Below are 24,008 nucleotides of genomic sequence, written 5' to 3'. Positions count from 1 at the left end.
GGAAGGTCAGGATTCAAACACAGGCATTCTGGTGCTTGAGTCCATGATCTTAACTGCTCTGTATGCTACCCACACTTACTAGTAAGGATCCTGTTTATGTGCAGATCTGACCCAGGTCTGGGGATGTAGAGGTGGAAAGAGGGGTGAGCCATTAACACAATACCGAGACACAACATTGTAAAATATGATGCTTATCTGGCCTTGGGTCTATGCCTCCTAATTTGACTTTTAAAAAATGAAACATGTCAGTAATCACACAGTGCAAATGAACTGCTTATTTTAAATGAAAACTTTAAGAAAGAGGTTTTAACTGGGGCTCAGGGTCTTTGGGGGATTCACAGACTCCTTGTGACAATCTGCCCCACCGTGTGAAGATGTGAGACTGTGCCTCTGAGTATTTTTCTGGGGAAAAGATTTCTTTCACTCGATTGTTAAAGGGATACCTGACTTCCTTGCTGTCTAGCACAGGGGTGGGCAAACTTTTTCAGTAAAGGTCCAGATACTAAATATTTTAGGCTTTGTGGGACATAGAATCTCTTTTGAAACTACCCAACTCTGCTGTTATAGTGAAAAAGCAGCTGCAGACAATACATAAAGAGAAGAGTGTGGTAGTGTTCCTGGAGCACTTTATTTCTGGACATTGAAATTTGAATCTGATATAATTTTTATGTCACAAAATATGTCTTTGATTGTTTTTCAATCATTTATAAGTGTAATTAAAAAAACCCAAACAAAATGAGCTTAGCTTGAGAACAATAAGAAGCAAGCAGTAGGCCAGATGTGGCCTACGGGCCACAGTTTGGGAAATCTTAGTCCGGAGTAGTGGTTCTCAAGAGTGTAGTCCCAGGAGCACAGGCATCATCTGAGAATTTGTTGGAAATGCAAATTCTCAGGCCTCTCGGACAATCTACTACAACTGAAATTCCAGAAGTGGGCCTGGCAGCTATGTTTTAAAGAAGTTTTCTAGGTGAAAAAAATGCTGCTCAAGTTTGAGAACCATTGGTCCAGGATCACTGCTGTAATGATTCAATTCATCCATCCATTCATTCACCCTGGCAACAAATGCTTTTTGAGAGGGCAGTTATCGTGCACCAGGAATACAATGGATAAAGTACTCTTCTCCCTCTTCACAGAGGCAAGAATAATCCTTCCGTTTTAAAGCAGGAGATAGTAACTTTCTGACCATGACCTATTTTTTGAAATACACATCGTGACCCAATACATATAGACACACATGCCTGAAACAAAATAATACAAAGCAATATGTACCCTTAATACTTGTGATGCACTCTGGTAGCTTCTGCTCCATTCCATTTCTATTGGATTAAATCCAATAAATTGATTTTATGATCCACTAATACATCACAACTCATAGTTCAAAAAATCCTGCAATGAAATGTACTCACCAGTGCAAATTCCTTGTTGAGAATCATCTGCTCAACTAAAGATGACTCATTGTGGAAGAGGTGGGGCTGCATGTGGCTCCACATGTGAGGAAACCACCAGAACTCATCCACAGACCGAAGCAAAAGGTCATCTCCTTCATCTTCCTCTTCGGTCCCTGTAAAGCGTATAAAAATGGCATAAGTGAAAGTCTTGTATTAGCTGAAAGGCTACGTTTGTCAGATTTTTATTATTCTTCTTGCTACTGATACATAAATCCAATTTTGTGTTGTTTTAATACAAGAAAAATGACCACAGCCTAAATGACATGAGGGGCAATGGGGTTGGGGGTTGGGATGGGGTGGGGCAAGTGTGGTGGTCCCAGGTGCAGATGGTTGTTTAATTTAGAAGTAGGGCTATTTTATCACTGACATTGTTTATAATTGCTAGCATATGGTGGTAATAAAAAAAAACAACCGACTGAGTTTTAGTTTATTTTTGTTTTAAATTTATCAACTGTTAATTCTCTCCTTTATTGCATATACAGGAGAAACCTGAAGAGAGATGAATATTCTTTTTACTGAAAAATATTTCTGCATATAAATCTAACATTGAGCTGAAAAATTTTTAATGTAACTGATGACGTTTGTTTCTGTTTTTCTGATTATACAAATATGTGATGTGAGCTTATTGAAGAAACATAGAAAGCACAGACAAGTGATACATACAACTCAAAAACAAAAACTAAACAAAAACCCCCAAACCATCTTCCAGAACTAGCCAGTGGAAACATTTTGGTATCTTTCATTAAATCTTTTTCTACTTATTTTTTTAAAAGTTGAGGTCTTATTGTATAAATACGTTTGTGTCCTTATATTTTCAACTTACCATTATAAACATAAACATTTCCCATTTTGATACAGACATTTCATAAAATGTAAACAATAAATCTATGAACACAATAGAAGCGGCTTGAGAATTTAAAACTAAAATATTAATTTCTCATCCTCTATTAGGAAAATTTGTTAACAATGTCCAATGCGTGGAAAAAAGCCGTATGTCATGCCACAAGTGGGAAAAAAAGAAAGAAAAACAACATCAGCAACTTACTTCTAAGGGAATTCACTGTAACTATCCAAGAACACCATCACTGTATGACTCATACAGATTTTCTACAATTTTACAATATTCAGTCCGATTTAAAACTATTCTAAATTGATAGTATAAGAATTGAGTCCTATGTGGGCTCTAGATTCTTAACTAAGTAAGTACAGCATGAGGTATATTTATTTGGAATATTTTTTCAAATTAGAATATGTTTTATAGATAATTTTATATTCTTAAGTTAAGTTGAACAAATAAATATTAAAGATCTTTTTTTTTTAAAGAGTCTTCCTCAAATACTCCGTTTGTGTGTGTGTCCTACAGTACATACTGCATGGATCATGTAGTAGTGCCATGAAATGGTTTAAAACCTGCATTTGTGAGGCATATATGTGATCTTGTACACTTAACTTCCGAGTCTTGGTTACCTGGTTTAAAATGGGGATGTAAATGTCCATCTCATAGGCTCTTGTGAAGAGTCAATGAGATCAACTTATTAAGCCACTTAACATTGTGACTTGCAGACAGTAAGCATTTCATAAATGTTAGGATCATTTTCTTCTTAAAAATAAATCTACCGGCTTATACCTGCGGTGTTCTAAATTTACATACTTTTACACATTCTTAAAAACATTGCCGGCCTAGATGATTAAATTCTTAAAGTCTGGATCCCTTTAACTTACATTGTCTCATGCCACTTCCCCAGGAGAGTAAATAAGGGAATAATTTAGTTCTGTCTGTGTTAATGTATAGTCAGTGAACTTTAGAGCCTTCATATGTCTGCTTAAGTGCATGTCAACTTTTGTGTGTATTTAAGCGTAGCATCCTTCCTGGTACGTAGTTCACAATCCACAGTTTTCAAAAGGTGGAAGGACCACCAAGTTTAATTAGCGTTTTGGCACTATTACTACTGTAACAGTTGCTACTAAAGGATAAAGAAATATTAGTTTTGAAAGTGATGAAGTTCTATGAATAAGATGAACAGACAAAAATTCTTAATTTTTGTTAACTTGAGCCAAAATTGTTAGCAATATAGACTTACAATTCATTAAGCTTTAATATATTAAGAATTTCAAATATTGAAATCCAAATGAAGGGAAGTTTGGCACTTCCTTCAGATAGATTTAAGTATGAATTGTTTATACTATAGACCAAGTGTTTCTCGTGGTCATAATTTAGCAGACTAAGGCGTAAGTTAGAAAGAGCTACTTTATCTCACATGTGATGAATGAATTGATGGTTCTCCCACAGTTCTGTTGTGCTTTGAATACAGAATGTGTGAGAAACGCTTCCATTCACTTTGAACTCCACAGACTGTTACTGGAAGAGGCAGGAAGCACATTATGCATACTTGATCAGGAAGGAGGTCAATTACTCAATTTAAAGAAAAATTTTTGCAGACTATTCATATAAACAGATGCATGACTGATCATAAAATCTTGGTAATTTTTATATCAGAGAGTGTGTTAATTTATAAGCACTCTCTACAAGGTTAGAAGTGATATTTAAAACCTCTTTTTTTTTTTTTTATCCATAGATTAATTTCCCATCAGCCTTTTTCTCATTTTATACAGGTCATATAATTCAAAGCCACATAAGGCCAGCTCATGACACTAGAAATTGCTTAATGAAAAATATGACATTAAGTCATGCTGAGGGACCAAAGCAGAATTTCAAATGTTTTCAAATCCAACTAAATGAAAATATTAAATTTTTGACTCACTGTAAACACGTATTTTTCTATACCTAACTGATGTTTAAATGACATGTGAGACTATAATTTGTAGTTCATACTTCACTATATTTATCACTAGTGCCTGTTCATTAAAGGGTCTATGTTCAAACTGAGCCTTTCACTTCTAACTTGGTCTAGATTCAAACTTACATCATTATTAATTAAAAATATGATAGTTTTTGCTCTCATTTAAAAGTTAAGTCATTTTTCTTTTTTAAATTGAAGTATAGTCAGTTTATAATGTTCTGTCAATTTCTGGTGTATAGCACAATGCTTCAGTCATACATGAATATACATATATTTGTTTTCATATTCTATCATTTTACTTTCCTAATTAGCAGTGTTTTAATTCAGAAATAAACTATTTAAGAACTCATTTCTTTGTCTCCCCTCTTGGAGGATATGTGCTATGAGAAGACAGTGTACTTCTAAAAGTTTTAAGTCTGCCAAAATAAGAATAATTTTAGCAGGATCTGGGCTATAGGTTAGTTTCCACTAGGCACAGTGTGACATTAAAATTAGAAACATAAAATTCTAGTGCTGCATTATTGCTTTTGTACAAATGTTTGTCTTATATTTGCTACTATATATGAAAAATTATAATCCCTAAATGGCAAAAAGACATTTCTAACTTTCTTTGTACACTGAACCTGGCACAGGTTCATATTGGTGAGTATAGAATAATTTTAAACAGCATACTAAATAAAAAGAATTGTTTGGTAATGAAAATTGATTAAAAGTTATCTATAGTTCAAAAATTGAAAAATAGATAGTACTTGATTTTTATACAAAAATACTTTTAAAACTCATAATAATAAATACATAGCATGACATGTGTCATGTAACACATGTAAATAAGAGACATGTACATAAGAGAGATATTACTATTTTTCCCATTTTGGAGATGCAGAAATTGAGGCACAGAAAAGTAATCTGTTTACGTTCACATAGTTAGTGAAATGTCAGAGCCTGGAATTAAAAAAAAGCGGGCTGTTTCCAATGTCTTTTTGAACCAATGTTATACAGAAAAGCGAAAACAAAAACAAACAAAAGAGAATGAATGTAACATTGCTTTTTCCGTTATTAAAAGTTGATAGTTTTATATAAAAGTCTATTTTCTTGTAAAATGAACTCTCATGGAAAAAGAGCAATATTTATCCAATTTGCAAATATTATACATGAGGTAATTGTTTGAGTCATATTCAATTTATTATAAATTACGAAGAATGGAACTGATTGTCACTAGAAATCATGTCCTACAAGAAATATTTGCAGCCCTTCATTCCTACAAGCATCTTAATCGTGTCATATCTCCATTTTTCACCTGAGCCTTCACTGTGCAGTTCTAATCAAGCTTTAAATATTGCCAGACTAGAATATTTTACTCTGAACTCCATGCCTTTATTGTTTTACTTTTAATCAACAGTATGTCTTTCTCCTTTCAATGTGGCGCCTGTGAGTGACTGCCTTTTGGGGAAGGCTTAGTAATACGTCCTTTTTTGGGTGAGATTGTTTTTAGCGTGTGAAGGACAGAGAAACTGAACAGGAAAGAATACATGGGAAATACAAATAAATGAAGCGGCCTAAGAATGCAGAATCTATCATTATTGCACTGGGCATATGTGATTAAATGTCCTCAGAACGATAAGGCTCATCAATCAGCATCTTCGTGCCCTGGGAAATTAGGTCATCCTGGGAGAGAGCTGAGACAGGCCTTGTGACAAGGCCATCTTCTCATGGTTACACATCCCAGTCAAGCGCACAGGTAAGGGAAGCGCTCTTCTGATTTGTCAGCCTCCTGATAGTGAAACCTCCATATAGGAGTGTGATTACACAGGGAAGAGGCACGCCCTCCCGATAGTGGGTATCATCAGTGTTTAACTCCACTGTGGAAGAACCGTGATATCCTCGAGTGAATAAGTAAGTACTTAATATAGTATGATTGCACCCTTGAAAAATGTTACAGACGCATTTCAATATAGCAAATCAAATAAAGTTTCATATGTATGTGAAGTTAATTAAACCTCTAGGACTTATATATATATGTGTGTGTATATGTATATATTACAGTGTAGTCTCTAAAATGCACTGTCAGTGCAGCATAACAGAAGAGAGTGCTTCTCCCATTATTTTTATTAGGTCAGTACCAACAGAAAGTGTCAATGAGGTCCATTTAAGACATGCAATTAAAATGTCTTTTTTTGTTGTTGTTGTTGTTGTTGTTTGATATCCTCCTCCAACAACCATCCCTGTGATATTAGCTAGTGTGCTATTCATTTCTGAGTGGATGTGTAGTACAAACATGTTCAGGAAAAAGAAATGGCAAGTGTTATAACCTGCTATCAACATTAACTCTGCAAATGTCTGGCAGGTTTAATAGGTCTCAATATGAAAAGCAAATAAAAGCTGAGGCAGTTATCCAGATATATTTCAAACAAAAAATGACTTTACTTACCCTATACGGCTATTTAAGACAAAATAGTATTGTTTGTGTGTGAATTCCAAATAATCCCGTATTTTTCCCCCAGCATGAGGAGATACAGCCTTAGAGTTATCTACTTTATAACTTCATAGTCAATGCTTCTTAGGTCTGAACTCATTTCTTGAGGGGGCTTTTGAAAAAGATATACAAAACCATGTCTATTTTCAAAATTGTAAGCTGGAATTGCTTTGCCTGTGCAGATATGCTGACCCAAATCTTTTTCTGCAAAATGTCCTTTTAAAATATGCAATGATTTGATTTATCAACTGGTCTAAATACAAATTATCCTTCTATTACTTTAAACAGTTTTACATGTTTCAAAGCAGGAGAAAAAAAAGCACAAAAGAAAAGCCAATAAGACATTGCTGCTTCAATATTCTAAGAAACCAGGCTGAGCCTATTTGGGTAAACATTAAAAAGTCTCTTTGGGTAAACGAACTGCATTTATGATAATTAAAGACTACCTTTGCATGGGAATTTTTAATGAGTCAATAAACTGCATGCACGCATAGAGAATACTAGGAAATGTTTTCACTAAGATACTATAAAGTAACAACAAGGCAAAGTCCTAAACAAAGCATTTAGCTTTCACTACAGATTCAGAAATAGGAACAGATAATAGGTATTGCCCTAGTACAGGCTCTGAGACACCACTTTGTGCCATTTTTGTTATTATTATAAGACAATCACTTTTACGCACATACTTTTGTCTATACTAGTGCCTGACATTATAACGCTGCTCCTCAGAAAATGAGAGTCACATTCTGGAGGTGAAGATGGGTAAAGAAGTGAGAAATATCAGAACATAGAGTAGTGCAGGAACGCTAACCACGTTCTGAGAATTTGTTGAGAGGCTGAGACTGAACAGAGGTGCAACTGTGACCCGATAAATGTGGAAAGAACTACAAGACTGACTGTGATGGGTTTAATGCATGTTGGGTCAAGTCATTCTAATATTTTTAAAGAAAATCCTGCAAGGGATGGTAAATTCAGCAAGATGATTCTGAAAATCTAGTAAACTTCTTTGGGGCTATAAAATTCCTCTCTCATCATCAGGTATTTTACAAAGGAAAATAATATATACAAAACTGGCTGTCACCTAGATTGTCCTATAATTTAAAAGCACTGTCCATTATCATTATCACCATTATTATGCCATTGTCATCATTATCATCATCATGGTCACCATGCTTCCTACTTAGACTACGCTGACACAAGATTCACAGACACATTTAGAACAATGGTTATAGCTTCTTTTACTAAGCTGACAAAGTCAGTTCTTTCCTCTTTTGCCCATGATTCTAACAGTATTTGCCAAAGTAAACAAACTCATTGATTTTGGATTTGGCCACTCGTAATGCACCCAAGTTTTTCCCATAATCGGTCTGGATACTCCATTTCTCCTACTTATGCAACATTAAAAATCCCCTCTCCTAGTTATATGTAGCTGCCTGAGAACACAAAGCTCCTTCTTACCTGTGTGGTAAAACTTCCCTGAAAATCCAAGGTTGAAGGTAAAATTTGCAACCTGAGTGCGCAGTAAATTTTGAGTCTCTAGTAATGCCTGAAATAAATAAGAAATTAACATGATTTTAGAAAAATAAATATGAAGCTTTGGGATGCCTCTTTTTCAAATGTGATTGCATGAGTGAAACAGAATAATGTGGGCTTTGTTGCTTTTTGGGTGTTTGACGGCTACTGTTATGTGCTATTCATATTTCAGGTACTATAATCACTATTGTTATTACTTTTATTGAAGGTTACCAAATTATGAAGTGGTTAAGTCCTAAGCATATTATAAATTGCTGAGAGGCAATTCTCTAACCACACAGCGCTGAAATCATTTTTCATTTCTGTGTGAGACATTTCTTGAATTTCTGATTATTATACTTCTTTTCCTTGAGGAAAATATTTCAGAATTGTTGGATGTAGACAAATCTTGTATTTGTTGGTAAGAGATAGGAACATAACTTTTGTTTAAGTTGCAACTGAGTGTTTTATTTAACCGTGCTACCTCTCCTGCCATTTTTAAGGCACAATTATTGAGTTGTAAGCTTGGATTTTTATAAACTAAAGAGCAATTTGTATTTTATAGGGTGTTAATTGCAAATCTTGAGATATGAACAAGGAAAGGACAGGTAGGAATAAGTAATCCCATAAAGAATTATTCTCTAAACGTGGCAAACATTTTCCTAATTTCTGATTTTAGAATTATTCTACGTGAATTCCTTGTTTATAGACAGGATAAGAGCATACCAGTAGTCTCTGCATCAGTTAGTCCTGTACGTTTTCTGCCAGTCCTTCCACTGTTAATATTCGTATGTCAATATACGTGGTGTAATTCAGAACTCTCTTATCCTTGGGCTTTTTAGTTTGCTTACTGATTCGGAATGCTTTTTTCAATTTTTTAAATGGATTTTTTTAAAGGAGGCTTACTTTGTTCTGATGGAAATGAGCAACTCATTTCAAACCAGAGATTTACAAAGACTGATTTTTAGTTACTGCTATCCATCTTTTAAGGCGAATTGCCAGAGGTTTAGACAATGTCTTTTGAGCGTAAGTTATGGTAGCTAAGCACTTGCCTCAAAAATTTGTGAACTTAACTTTTTATTCCCCCAGAATTAAGACGGCTGTCCTGAAAATTTGCAAAGAAAAAAGGAGAAAGAAATGACTAAATAATTAACAGGTTGTATGATAAGCTATGTAGTCTATGATTATCCAAGATTACAGTTATAATGGGTATAATCCCAGCCAATCTTATTTAAATATTATCAATTAAATAGAAAAAGGAAAAAATAGACCTATTAGTTTGACTCAGTTATATACACTATTTTTAAAAAGTTCTCCCCAAAAGCAAACTAAATACTAAAAAGAGTGGAGTTAAAAATAAAACTACTGAACTAGTTGAGCTTATTGGTAAATACTGTGGAATATAGCTTTAAAAAAAATTCATGCCTCTTTTTCTTAGCGAGTTCCTTTTTCTGGCTTTCTTGTTTTGTTCAATGAACAGTCCCTGAGCTTTCATATTTTGCAATAGTTGTTGGTTTTTTTTTTTTTAAGTTCTTCCTTCTCCTGTTCTCCTCACCACTCCAGCCCCATCTGCTCAACATTCTACCTCTGGGTTTTTGAAGTCATTCTTTATTCCACATTTACTTATCCACCATCCATCATTAAATTCAGTACATAATTACTATAGGTGGACAGAGTGTTGGGCTTGGCCTGCACAGCCTCTGTAAACTTGGACTACACTGACAAGAGAAGGGCAAAGAGATTAAATAGAGGATCACACAGATGTTTAATTACAACTTGTGATAAGTGTGCAACAAAAGAAATCTAGAGCATGTTGTGACAGATGCAATAAGCAATTTAATTTAGACTGGGGAAGTGGCCCACACTTGATGCTTTCTTTGGGGCAATCTAAGTAAAATCAAACAGTCTTCCCCCCCCTCCCCAATCAACTTGCCATCACTTTAGGCAGGCCTCATTGTCTTTTCCTTGGACTTTTAAAACACTGTAGACTGCTAGCCATATTCTCCACTTCCTCTGTTCTACCTTACACTCTGCAGTCCTGCTAACATCCCAAAGGCAGTCAATGTGCTTCACCCTTGAGGTCAGGGAGGCCATTCAGTAAATGACTCAACTTTGTTGGTCATTTCACTTCTCTCATCTTTTCCCTTATCTGTGAAATGGGGTCATGCTTAACATTTGCTTCACACCGTTACTGAGGGAGTTACATTGCATAAGGCATACAAAGTGCTTAGCTAAGTGCCTGGTACTTAGAACTCAATACATATTGTTAATGATCACTTAAAATGTCATTCTCTTCCCACCAATTAGGTATCAGCAGTGCCCCCACATTTCCAATTAAACCATATGCACTGCTGTTTCCCCCAAATCACCCTGTCCACTGAACTATTCCCCATCTCCTACCTTTTTCTATGCCTTTCCTCTGTTTTCTTTTTTGTCTGTTTGTTTGTTTGTTTTTGCCTACATAATTAATAAGGCATGACTATATACATACTTTGGTATAGGGTAATGCTTTCAAAATTTCCAAATATTTAAGGGTGATAGTTTTTGTTTGTCGGTCTTGTACAGTCTTTTTTATATTCAGTAATTCAAATATAAATGGTGTCTTATTTATCCTTACAAGATCTTGATGTGGGAATCAGAAGAGGTTACATCTATACTTATTTTCCAAGAGAAAAAAAATTGCTTCATGGAAAGTTTAAATGGCCCACCCAGACAACACAAGGAGAGTGCCAAAATTGAACATGTTTGCCTTAACATTTGGTTCAACCTTAATAACTTCAGGTCTCACTACAAAAAGTCGGTATGGCCACCCAAGATGAAACAGATTCGGGATTTCATGAACTTTTGTGCCGAGACTATTTGTCAGTGTACAAATGAAGATGAATAGGACTGACCCAGGGTGAAAGCATGAAGCTTTTGAAGTTTGCCTTTGATAGTTTCTGCCTCCCTTCATGCACACTCTTTCCTCTTAGAGGCAATCTCCATTCCTTCAGGAATCTATTCTCTTCCTTTTTTCTTTTCTTTTTTTTTTTTGTGATAAACTCTTATCGCTACGCAAAGAGGAAATTGTCTGATATAATTTATAAATTGACAAAAATTATTATGCCAACATGTTAAGTCTTCTAAGGAATTTCTTATTGAGCAGTTTAGCTATGATTGTGGGATTGGTGAGTTAACTAAGGTAGAATGAACACATGTATCTCATAATAATACTGAAGAGATCTGGGTGTCTGTTGTGGGGAGAAAGGTTTGGGGTTTGGGGGTCCTTCTGCTGAAATCATATTCAGTTTGAAGAATGACTTGCTGGGCAGAAAGACATCATGTTTCAGAACAATTATCTTCTTGTCTTTCTGCCCATCACCTAAGTCTCTCAGTGCCATCTCTCTTCTCTCACTTAAGTCTCCAGGAAGCCAGGAATCTGAAGCTCTCTAGGCTCTCTTCCTCCTCGTGCCGTCATTCACTCATCTATCCATTCAAACAATACTGATAGAATCCTGGCTTCCTGTTTTAGGCACTCTTCTAGGTACTAAGGACATGGTGGAGAGTGGTAACAATATCTACTAGAACTGAGCTTTTACTGTGTGTTAGGTACTCTTAGACGCACCCCACTCGAATTATCTTTTTAAATCTCTCCACGATCCCTTTATTAACTCAATCTTACAAGTGAGAGAAATAAGTTGCTGAGAGCCTAAATAAGCTATGTAAGGTTATGGAGAGAGAAGGTGCCTGGTAGACAAAACCACCAAGTTTGTTGCTCTCACAGAGCTTACATTCTTTTTAGACACACAGTTTATACACATGGCAGATCAAATCATTATTTAATTAATATTCATATTAGTGATGCAAAATTAATCATTATACAAGCTATTATCGAAACTAATACAACAGAGTACCTGCATTTTAACAGGATGGGCAATGAGGACCATGAAGGTCTCCCTGAAAAAGTGGCAGTTTCCTTGAGAGAGAAATGAGAAGCCAGCTATGCCCAGAATGGGGGCTCTGGGGGTGTGCTCCTGGCAAAGGGGCCAGTGAGAACAGGGTTCTGTGTCAGGAATGACCCTGGCATCTTCCTAATACACCACAGTCTACTTCACCTCACATAGGATATGATTTACATTTTAAATTGATTCCTCTGGCTACTTGCTGAGAATGAATTGTAGGAAAACTAGAGGGAAAACAGAAATCATTTAGGAGGCTTTTGTAGTAGTTCCAGTAAGAGAAAATAAAGGTCCGGCTTCTACTGGTCATACTAGGAATGGAAAGAAGTAAAGAGTGTAATTATTGATGGACTGACATGGAAAGTAAAGTGGAGTGATTTCATTAGTGATTCAGATATCTGACATTCATTCAGTGAGGTGGGGGAAGAGTTGAGAAAGGTTTTGAGGGGAAAAGTCAATACTTCCATGGCCACACTAAGCATGTCTTTCCCACAACAGGATGACTGTGTTGCTGAAACCTCTACCTCCCCCCTAACAGGAGAAACAGAGTTTAAGTCCCACATTGTCATTGCATTCAAACGTTGGTCCCCATGGTTGGAGGTAACTGCACAATGAATGAATATAGTAGTAAGGGGAGTGGTCTCATAGTTCGAGGAGAGCTTTTTGAATACTGAACAGTTAAAGATACATGCAAAGAGAAGAGAAAAATTGAAAATTAGTTTGACCTTGTAATATTAATTCATGTCACGTATGTGAAGAGATGGTATTTTCTGCTTGATTATCAAAAGAACACAATGAAGGTTATAGAAATCATTAAACCTGAAGTGCATTTACAATGCTGTAAATTTTATTTGACTGTATCAGCAAAGCACTCCATGTGTCTTTGACTCCCTTCCTGGTGGTTGTGGATTGTTTTGTCTTGTGCCCTAAACTTTGTTATGGAGGAATGCCATTGGCATCTCTATGTCCACAGAATTCTAAGCCACTGACTGCGGTCCATTCTGAGAGTATGTGAGATGAGCTTCTGCTTCTCTCTCTGCTTAGCACTCTGGTTCTCTCCCTGGGATCAGAAAAATTCCATAAATGTGGTGAAATACCTCCCAGTTCTTAATAAGCCCGGTTTCTCTTCAACTGGATTCTCAGGTTCAGTCCGCAAGGGTCATTTTAAACTGTGGGTGTGCCCTGTTCTCTGTAACTCTGTTTCTATGTTTTCATGTTCTACCAAACTGATTGGAATTTTGAATCAAATATGAACTCGTATGACCCTTCAGAACCACTGGCTCTCCTTTATAAGTTAGTTCCTTTATTTCTCATCTTCAATTATATATTTAATTTACTTCTCTATAAGCTTTGCTCCCAAGTCTCTATTGTGGCCTACAAGGTTTTTTTGAGTTGTAAAAAGATACATATATACTGTAACTTTAGAGTTCATGGTTCATGTAGCATGATTATTTCCTTAAAAGAATGTTATAAAATAAAAACAAAAATAATCATCTCATTTTCCCTCAGCCTAAGTGTTTAAGTAAATGATAAAGCAGTAGTAAGATAGAACTGTCTTGTATTAGGACTTCTTGGGGGCTGTGGAATGAAAGTGGCTGTCATAAGCCCAAAGACTGACAGATGGCTTCAAGAGTCATCAGGAATCAGACAGCGGGAGAGAAATGCACCTGCACAAGATAACAAAGTCAAACCTGTATTAGGTGAGGATGGAAGCAAAGTTATTTATAACTCAAAATATTTCCAGACATTCTCAAGGAGGATCTGCACTAAACTGGGCCCCAATTCTCTTTATGTTAGGTTGAAACTTTAAAATGTAACCTGAATCACCCCACATAGTCCTGATTTCTGCGTTGGAGAGCCTGCTTGATAGAAATTTTGTCCTGCCACGGAAGAATCAAAACAGACACAAGTCACCATCTTCAGAACTGGCTTGGGGTTCTCGGAGTGTGGAGGTTTGGGCTGCCTTCAATAATGAGTCATCATGGGTGATTTTATTGTATGAGTGAGGAGAACCAAGGAAACAGGAGTCCGGATTACAGAAGAGTATTTTCCAAACGGTGATCCATGGGTCACTAGGTCTGTAAAATTTAAGTTTCATGAAAAGGTAATTCCATGTTCAAAATGTTTGGGAAAAACTCTATATTATACCCCTTTTGGGAGGTTCTTAATTCACATCCACACACTGAAGCCTTTTGTAAGAAAAATTTTGCCCTTGATTTACTTTAGCTTTTTCCCCAGACTGTCTGCCAACAATACACACTCCTACCTGCCTAATTTTAAGATACAGTCTTAGGAAAAAACATTAAGAGGATGGCTAATACCTGGGAGGTAGAGGTATTTCCTGGGGTCATGATAACCTCAGTTAAATACAGTTTCTTATTTAGTATCCAACACAAGCTGCACAATATAATAGCTGTGATTTTATATGAAATGTGGTTCTGCTTATGTATTCAGCTATATAATCACATTAGCTCTCTGCATGCGATCTGCGGAAAAGAGTGCTTTCCTATTACTCCGGGAATTGTTCTCCCAAAAGAGCTTCAGGTAAGAATCAATTTCTTAATATTACAAAATTGTAGAAATATATTTAGAAATAATTACACTTTTGATAAATATGATGTTACTCCTTGGAGCATCTTACTGAAAAATTATTAAAAACAGCTATTAAGTTGTTTTCATTGCCAAAATTACTTTTTACTTTGGGATCAAAAAAATAAAATTCTCATTTTACTTTTTAGGCCTTAAAAAATGTGAGCCTCTAAAGCAGCTATCTCCTTACTCAAGGTCAGATATTGATATTCTGCCTTAGGAATCCTGCTTCCCTTTGCTCACATTTCTCATTCTCTATCCACTCTTCACTCACTACAAGTCTAGGGGGTCTTATAACAGATCTTGGCACAACATAGATATTCAGTAATTGTTGTCTGGTGTTGAAATTGACTTCCCTAATTTCATCTCTAGAAATACTCTCTGCTCACATACAGTCAGGAATCTCTTTCATGTTGAGATATTCACTTATTAGCTATATTAAATCATTCTTTCATTAAATGTTGCATTGTAACAATTCCAAAATGTTTCTTGAGCACAGAGATATACTTTCTATTCCCAGTTTTCAACAACTCCCCATTCTTTTGTGGATGCACCTTGGAAACATCTGAGCTCTGTGACATTTTTACAATCTTGGAGACAGGCTTCGGAGATTCCTGCTGTAGCTTTGACAACCATGTTGGTCTTTTAATAATTCTTCTAAAAATGCATCAGAACCATAGAAGGGGAATTCTGTAGATGGGAGGTATTCAGGATTTTAATTTTAAATTTTATCTCTGTAGCCATTTCTGTCCCATGGGAGCAAGGGATACATTACTGAGAGTATCAAGGGATATCTGCAGGTTTTTATCCATTTTTTCTTAGTAAGGAATAGTCTCTTCCCTTCTTCTATGTGATTACATTCATAATTTCTCTCTACTCAAAATATAAACAAATTCCAGGTTAAAATCCATATGATCTTTTCAGTAGCCACAGTGTTTTACAACCCACAGTGAATATATTAATCTTCCTTCTGAATAAGGATATCTACTTTTAAATACATAATCGGGTTAACAGATCTACATCTATTAACAAATTTATTATTTATCATTTGGGGCTACTCTACTAATGTCCTACATGATCACTTAATTATTTAGACTTTTAAAAAGGATCATTATTTCAGAATATTGACATATTTGGATAACAAGATGGGAGTAACAAATTAAAAAATTTAAGAACATTCCAAGTAAGTCAATATTCCAATGGCTTAGAAAACAAGCAAAAAAGGGTTATTACTGATAACAGAATTGAAACAGCAATGGTCAGTTTCATTTAGTCATTATAATAGCATAAATTCAGTACTTAGTTTACCTAACTAAATGGTGAAATGAGGAAAATTTATTTGTAAATAAACACATCTACCTGTAGCAACCAAACAGATTTTAAGAATGCCAAAAACTTTATCTACATGAGACTGTACTTAAGCAAGCATTACCCAACCACTTCTGTCTTCCAAGCCGTCTCCTAGGTCTTGCTAATACACTGTGCCCCTCTATGTAAATAGTCTCCATGTGAAAACATTTCTGTGTCTTATTTTCATGTTATTTACCATATCTGAATAAACCTGGATTACTTAAAATTTTCATGATCAATTCTATAAACTTTTGGAGATTTTTCACATGCTATGTAGTTTAGTATTTTCCAAATGCACATTCAGATACATATATTTTAAAATGCATATCGCAGAAACTATTTCCAAAGGCTAAACATCAAATGAATCAATTTATATACATTTGAGGCATTAAATCTTATTTATCATCTAAGTTCATATGTAGTAGAATCTTCTTATTATACTGCCAACAAGGAAAAGATACATCTATTTCTAATTTTTAATTTTTTAAATTAAAACAATAAATATGGAATACATATGTCATTATCCATATAGAATTATGATTTGGTTACAGAAGCTGTAACCAAAATGTATTACAATTCATAGTACAGATATTTTAAGGTGGATTTCTCCTGTACATGGCAGACAATTCATCTTCTAGCAAGTCTCTCTCAACCTCTGACAAAAACTTAAGAGTTTCAAAAATAAAAAGCTCCTGTGAGATCTTGTTGTCACCTCCTCAAGCTCAATTTTATTTAAAGCCTAATTACAATTCACATTCATAACAAAACAGTCTTGACATCATCTGATAAACACCTACTAGTCTATCAACTCTGCTTGTAAATGAAAGGAAACTAGTGAGATGTTCCTATAGGAAAACAACAAAAACAAAAATATATTAATGGTGACATTTCCCATACAGCTCTCATTTCCCAACAAAAGAAGGTGATGTTCAAAATATTTTCTATGTAAATGGTATCCTTCAGAGTTCTGTGATGAACATTATGCCCCTTTCACATTATATTTTTTATCAAGGGATTTGGTTATAATTTAATTTTAAGAAGGATTCTCAAATACATGAAATATGTTACTGTATTTACCTCTTCAGGACATATTTAAACGGCTACTGTAGTCTAGCTGTTGTACGTACTGGAGATTCAGCTTTGAAGAAATCAAAGTTCTTTCTTTATTAGCTCATATTCCAGTGGGTGAGGTAGACAATAAATAAATAAATAAAAGTTACGGTGCAGTAAGATGATGGTACTGAGATGCCACTGGAGAGTTTTGCTCAAGCAAAAGGTTCATCATACCTTAAAATCTGGTCATTGTATGAAGAATTGACTGGGTCAAAGAGGACAAGTATGGAAGAAGGAAACATTTAGAAGAAAGAATTAGCCTAACTGAGAAAGGAGTGTCTTGGAGTTTGTGGTAATGTAGGAAGAAAGTGGTCAGATTTGGGATATAAAGATATTTAGGACTTTAAATATCAAATGATGAATTGAATGCAGGTTGTGAAAAAACTGGATATGGTGCATGATGACTCCTGCATTTGTTCCTATACTCTGTGTATCAGATGAACTTTGTTTGGAAATTACCTTTATTCTCAAGTAGCAAAATAAATCTATTCAAAATCCCCAGAGTATCATTTAGGGAGCTGGCATCGTCTACAAAAAGCAGGTGTTCCTAATCCATTGAAGTTTTTGGTCCAAACAACATTTTTTTTTCTTTCTGTGTTTTCCTGAGAGTCCACGAAGTATGGACTGAAAGCAAGCTTTTTCAAGTGTTTTGGGAAAAAATGGTGGCATGAGATATCAAGTAAAAATATTGCTCTAATGATTTTTCATTTAAGAAGAATATAGATACAGGTTAAATGCAGTGGGAATATATTGAAAAATGTTTAACTAACCTTATTTCAGGAATCTAAAACAATGTAGAATGAAAATCACATCATTACCAATCATTTTATGTAAATATTATGTATAGATATTGGATATTAAACAGGGTTTACACTCTTATTTCATTCTTTGAACTGTCGAAATAAAACTCAAAACTTAATTATTATTTTACCAACTATGGCTCATTTAGCATCATAAGAAACTTACAAAGTATTAGAATTTGTTGAAACACAATTCTTCATACTTCTATAAATGAAGGGTAGTTAATTCTTTTAAATAAGCTCTCAAGGAATCTTTTTCCCAGAATATATTTACTCAGCTACAGGGACATTTCATTTTGTTAACTGACTCTTTAGTTTGATATTGCAAATATCTCTCACATTGGGCCACAAATGAAACAAAGCCTCTTAAAAATATCTTACTCTCACATTCCATGTTATTTTACATTAATCTCTAGAATTACCTTTAGAGATTTTGAGCCATCTTTATTCTCCCTAATTGCTGCATCTATTAAGCCAGACAGATATTTTTCTACAATATCTTAGTTAATTACTAACATACCCCACATTTACATAATGCACTTTTTGGGGCAATTTCTGTGGTAACAATTCATGGCTAATAGGAAGCAATTTGCTTTCCTTTATTAAGTGCATTAAAACTTCATGCCCTAGACATCATTGACGGTAAACATTTGATTCTGCTCAAGTTTAATGCACCGAGGCATTTTGCTGTGCCATATTAGGTTTATTTATGTGCTGTGTTCTGCATTGTTAGCTGCTAATGAGACTTCAACTCTTATTGCTCTAAGGCCTGAACACTAACCTCATTTTAATGAGTTCATTATTTGCTGTCTTTGGAAAGGAAGACAACAAATTTTCCTTTTAATTAAAGGTCAAAACACCTCCGGTGAAGGAAAGGGAAGAGGTTATCAAACCCTGGGAGAAGCTGAGAGATAGCTCTTTCAGATTTCTAAGCTGAGCTGAGTTAGTATAGTCTGGGGCAGGCGGTGGTTTCTTAAGAATTTAGAGACAGTCAATCAATCTCCGGAGACCAAGGTGCATCTAAATTTAAGACAAATGGGAACACTACAGCATGATAGCTAATGTGCCTAAGACTTTGTAAAAAATGAAAGTCAGCCAAAGTAATTAAAGAGACTTTACTCTTAACCAAAAGGGCCACCTGGATCAATAGGGCTGCAGGAGCAAGATTTGTCTTTTGCATGAGGAATGAGTTACAGGGTTGAGGGAAAACATACCATATTAATTGAAGCAAGAAAAACTAATCTCAAATATTTTATCACAGAATGTGAAGCAAAAGTAAATCAATACTTTGGAGGGGGGCAGCTATTTTTAACAATGTAAAGGATATGTGGACCTAGCATGAGATATAAGAATCTGTGTATTCAGAGCAGACTGTGAAATTCCTGGGAATGTCAGTTGTTATTTGCATCGGTAGGCAATGCATGCCTCTGACCACAGGGGAAGGTGAATTTGAATAACATATAGGCCTGTCATAACGGATAGTACAAACAACTTGCTACTTATGAAAATTTTAATATGAATGAAACCAAGAGATTAGAGCATAACAATTAGATAGAGCCTTTGCACTTAACAAATAGCGTGGTTACTTTAAACATTTTCCAAACATTTTCATTTTGCTCTGACAACATACACATTTCACACATGGATGATTTTAATCTTTCACATTGCTTTCTAATTAACATCTAAATGCTTAATAATAATATATTTTGATTTAAACACATGCCTTCAGTAACTTTATATTTATATATGAAAACTACTATGTACGTTTTTATGTTTCTAAGCATTGTCCCTGCCTTAGAGTATATGAACAATAAATATTTTTATTCAATAAACTTTTTATGTTAGAATTGTTTAGATTTACAGAAAAACTGCAAAGATAGTACAGAGAGTTCCTGTTATACCAGCACCCACTCTGTCTTATTTCAGTGTGGTACATTCATCACAATTCATGAACCAATATGGATCAATTATTAACTAAAGCCCATGCTTTATTCATATTTCTCTCAGTTTTTCCTTACTATCCTTTTTCTGCTTCAGGATACCACATTACATTTAAGTATTTGTCTCCTTAGGCTCCTTTTGGCTCCTCCTCCTCCTCCTTTTATTTATAGCAGTTTTAGGTTTACACAAGTAAGAAAAAGTACAGAGTTCCCATATACCCTCTTTTCCTTGTATCCTCTCACAGAGTCCCTATTAGTTACAACTGATGAATTAATATTGATACGTTAATATTAACTAACGTCCATAGTTTATATTAGAGTTCCTTGCTTGTGTTGTAAATTCTATGGGTTTTGACAAACATAGAATATCATGTATCCACCATTACAATTTCATGTAGAATAGTTTCACTTCCCTAAAAATCCCCTGCACTTATTCATCCCTTCTCTCTCCTCCTGGCAACCACTGTTCTTTTTACTGTCTTCATAGTTTTGCCCTTTTGAGGATATCATTTAACTGGAATTATACTGTCTGTAGCCTTTTCAGATTGGCTTCCTTTAGCAATATGCATTTAAGATTCCTTCATGTCTTTTTGTGGCTTCACAGCTCATTTGTTTTTATTGCTGAATAATATTCTATTACCTGGATGTACCATGGCTTGTTTATCCACTGACCTTTTGAAGGACATCTCAGTTACTTCCAAGTTTTGGCAATTATGAATAAAGCTGCTGTAAACATTCACGTGCAGGTTTTTGTGTGGACATAAGTTTCCAACTCAGTTGAATGAATACCAAGGAGTACAATTCCTGGATGGTATGGTATGTTTAGTTTCGTAAGGAACTGCCAAATTGTTTTCCAAAGTGACTGTACCATTTTGCATTCCCACCAGCAATGAAAGTTTCTGCTGCTCCACATCCTTCCCAGCATTTGGTGCTATCAGTGCTTTGGCTTTGGCCATTCTAATAAGGTGTGGTAGGGGTATCTCTTTGTTTTAATACGCACTTCCCTAATGACATATGCATGCTGTTGAGCATGTTTCCATATACTATTTGCTATCTATTTATCTTTTTAGTGAAGTATCTGTTCAGTTATTTTGCCTACCTTTCATTTTGGTTGTCTGTTTTCTTCTTGCTGAGTTTTTAGAGTTTTTTTTATATATTTGGATGCAAGTCCTCTATCGGCTGTGTGTTTTACAAATATTTTCTCTGGCTTGTCTTTCCATTCTTTTCACAGTGTCTTTTGAAGAGTAGAAGTTTTCAATTTTAATGAAGTCCTTCATATAAATTTTTTCTTTCATGCATAATGCCTGGGATAAAGTTTATTTGATAAACTGACAATACAAAAAGGCAGATCAGTTTTTATTGAGCATCTTTTATGTATATAACACTGTGATATGGACTAGGGTAAAGTGAGGTGGGAAAGAGACAATTTAGGAAACATCCCTTGTGTTTAAGGAATGTTGTTGTTGATCATAAAGAAATTGTTTTATATATTTCTTTACACACCATTTTATAGTCTTGCCTAAATGTGTTTAAAGTGAAATGAGAGGTGAGCTCAATTGTGTGCTCTTGAGAGTTATCCAATAAATATTAATACAGATTAGCTTCAAAGCCGAAAATATCCAGTTAAGAGGGACAATAAAATTGGCTTTAAAATTTCCCTTTGACAATTTCTTTGCCTTTTTCCAAAGGGAAAATTAAGATTTGGAAAAGAAGAGAATTGAAAAAATGAGGACTTATTTCAAAAGTTTGTTTTTTTTTTTAAGTTGAGAAAATATTACTCTATACTACTATACTATGAAAAATGTCTGTTGAACATTTTAAAATTTTCAAAATATGGTCACATAGTATTTCACTTAGCGTTTAAAATAATTCTAGGTATTGTTATCTTTATTTGAGAGGTGAGATTAATAATTCATCTAGAAAGTGGTTTGGCTCAACCAGGCTCTGAAATCTGAATCTTATGATTCCAACCTCTCGTTCCTCATAGTTCCTGTGGGGACTCTGGCTACCGTGCTAGGTTTGACATCATCTACTTACTGATGGTTAGCTGAACTTTAAATATTTTAGCTGTGCTATGTATATTTCACTTAAAACAGCCACTTGAGTTTCAGAATTTAATGTTTTAAAGGAAGGAGTTAAAACTCACATAAATGAATTAGTATTTAAATAGTGCTATGTATTTATAATTTAGTTTCATACTGCTATAGATAGTAAGTGCTTGGAATTTCAAATAAAGAAGTGAGACTCAAATAGCAAAGCATCTATTTAAAAAAAATTTTAGTTGAGATTTTAGAAAAAACACCTTCTTGCTCATTACTTTTATTTACACGCTAGGATTCTAGAGGTGTTTCGGATATAAAAATTTTACCTGGGTGTGCACTACTAATTTGGACTCAATTTGAAAAGCTTAGGACTCATTTATTTTGACAATAACCTGAATTAGTAATGCATTTCTTCATATTTTTTTCTTATCTGATAGGAACAGGATAGGCTGCAAACATACTTAGGTGTTGCTTTGCCTTCTCATCTTAAAATTACTGTTTCTGTTTCAAAGAAGACTAGTGTTAGATGTAGTGGTCGGTGAGTGGAAGAATAAGACATAGAAAATAGCTCTGTCTCAGCGTTATTTCCAAATTGGTATGATGTCTTCCAGTGGACACCTATTCTGCTGACTTCTAGATGTTTTTGTTGAATAATTTATGTGTTCTTTACATCTCTTTTTGACAGAGGAACACATTAAACATAATTTTAAAACTTATATTTGAGCTTTTGTTTTCAAAACCAAGTGGTGAAGGCAATTGTCTACACCAGTTTTGTATGAATCCGGGAAACCTGTGCAGTCATAACGTCTATCTCCTGCTAAGGAGTTCTCTTGTTATTTAAAGTTATGTCTTTGTCTTTAAAGTGAACTTCCATGAAGACATTGCTCCTCTGATTTTGGTTATACCACCTCAATTCAAGATGTAAAAGCTGATTAGTAATTCTGCTCTTATTCATGAGTCATAATGGTCAATACATTCTGTATTGTCTTTTCTAGGGACACTGTTTATGGGCAAATCTTAGGGAAATTGCTAAAAGTATGCTCCAGCATCTGTTTCATTTTTGAAAGCCATATTTTACCCTGCTATTTGGTTCAGATTGATGTCAAATTGTTAAGATACATCTATATAAGTCTCAAACAGAATGCAATGACTTTTTTGATAGAGTGCTCTACCTGTTAAAAATCATATTCTTATTCCCATTCAATAAAACTTGTACAAGTGGAGTACTTAGTAGATACTTGAAACTGTTCCGTGATCTCAGCAGGAACCACAATAAATAAAAGTAATTGCCCTTATATCCAAAAAAAGTAAATTTCTGTTGAACAAACAAAAACAAACTAAAGCTGCATAAAAGGTAGCATGAAAATGAGGATGTAATAGAAGCAACTAGACAGAATTAAATGCTTAGTGAATCCAAATTAAAGAAAAGAGCAGAGTAGCACAGTGTTGATTAGAGGGTGTTTCATTAAGTAAATGAGTTTTAAGCAGATCTTTGAGGAGACTGTAACCTTTGACCCAGTGTAAAAAAAGGAGCGAGGGTATGCAAAGGTGAATTATTTACTATCATATTGTTTTGTAAATTTTATTTCTCTTCTCCCCCTTCTCTGATTTTGGAGCGAACTGGGCTGTTTTAAGTGACATCCCACAGTTTGAATATCTAGCTGTGAGAATATACTTTATTTCCACATTTTCCACAAAATGACACAGTGTCCAATTCCTGCACCTTTTTGTACATGTGTCTAAGTAGCTTCCACATATATAGTGACTTTCCATTAGCTAATGTTTTCTTAAATATACTGATCAATGACAAACAGAGAATATTAGGGCCTGGAAGGTATTGGAATATGTTAAAGTGAATTTCAAATAACCAGGGAAATATCGCATTATTTTAGAGTATTTTTACTTGTCAAATATTAATTTTAAGTACTCATCACATGCAAATATACTAGAAGTTAGTAAGGGTTTTGTTTTTGGTTTTTTTCTTTTTAATGTGTGAAACAGG

The 24,008-nt window shown here is 34.7% G+C and overlaps 1 protein-coding gene across 3 annotated transcripts in view; it reads right to left on the bottom strand.

The window, feature by feature from the left end:
• Window positions 1–24,008, bottom strand: part of LOC105089919 (N-deacetylase and N-sulfotransferase 4) — a 230,978-nt gene that overhangs the window by 104,335 nt on the left and 102,635 nt on the right. For all 3 annotated transcript variants that reach the window (XM_010981101.3, XM_064478402.1, XM_064478371.1), the window contains exons 3-4: window positions 8,181–8,268; window positions 1,407–1,561 (exon numbers count right to left, since the gene is read on the bottom strand). In XM_010981101.3, coding sequence (XP_010979403.1) covers window positions 1,407–1,561; window positions 8,181–8,268 — 243 coding nt within the window. The remainder of the gene's footprint in view (window positions 1–1,406; window positions 1,562–8,180; window positions 8,269–24,008) is intronic.

Source organism: Camelus dromedarius, chromosome 1 (assembly GCF_036321535.1).
Source record: "Camelus dromedarius isolate mCamDro1 chromosome 1, mCamDro1.pat, whole genome shotgun sequence".
Lineage (NCBI taxonomy): Eukaryota > Metazoa > Chordata > Mammalia > Artiodactyla > Camelidae > Camelus > Camelus dromedarius.
This window is presented reverse-complemented; position numbering and strand designations above follow the sequence as displayed.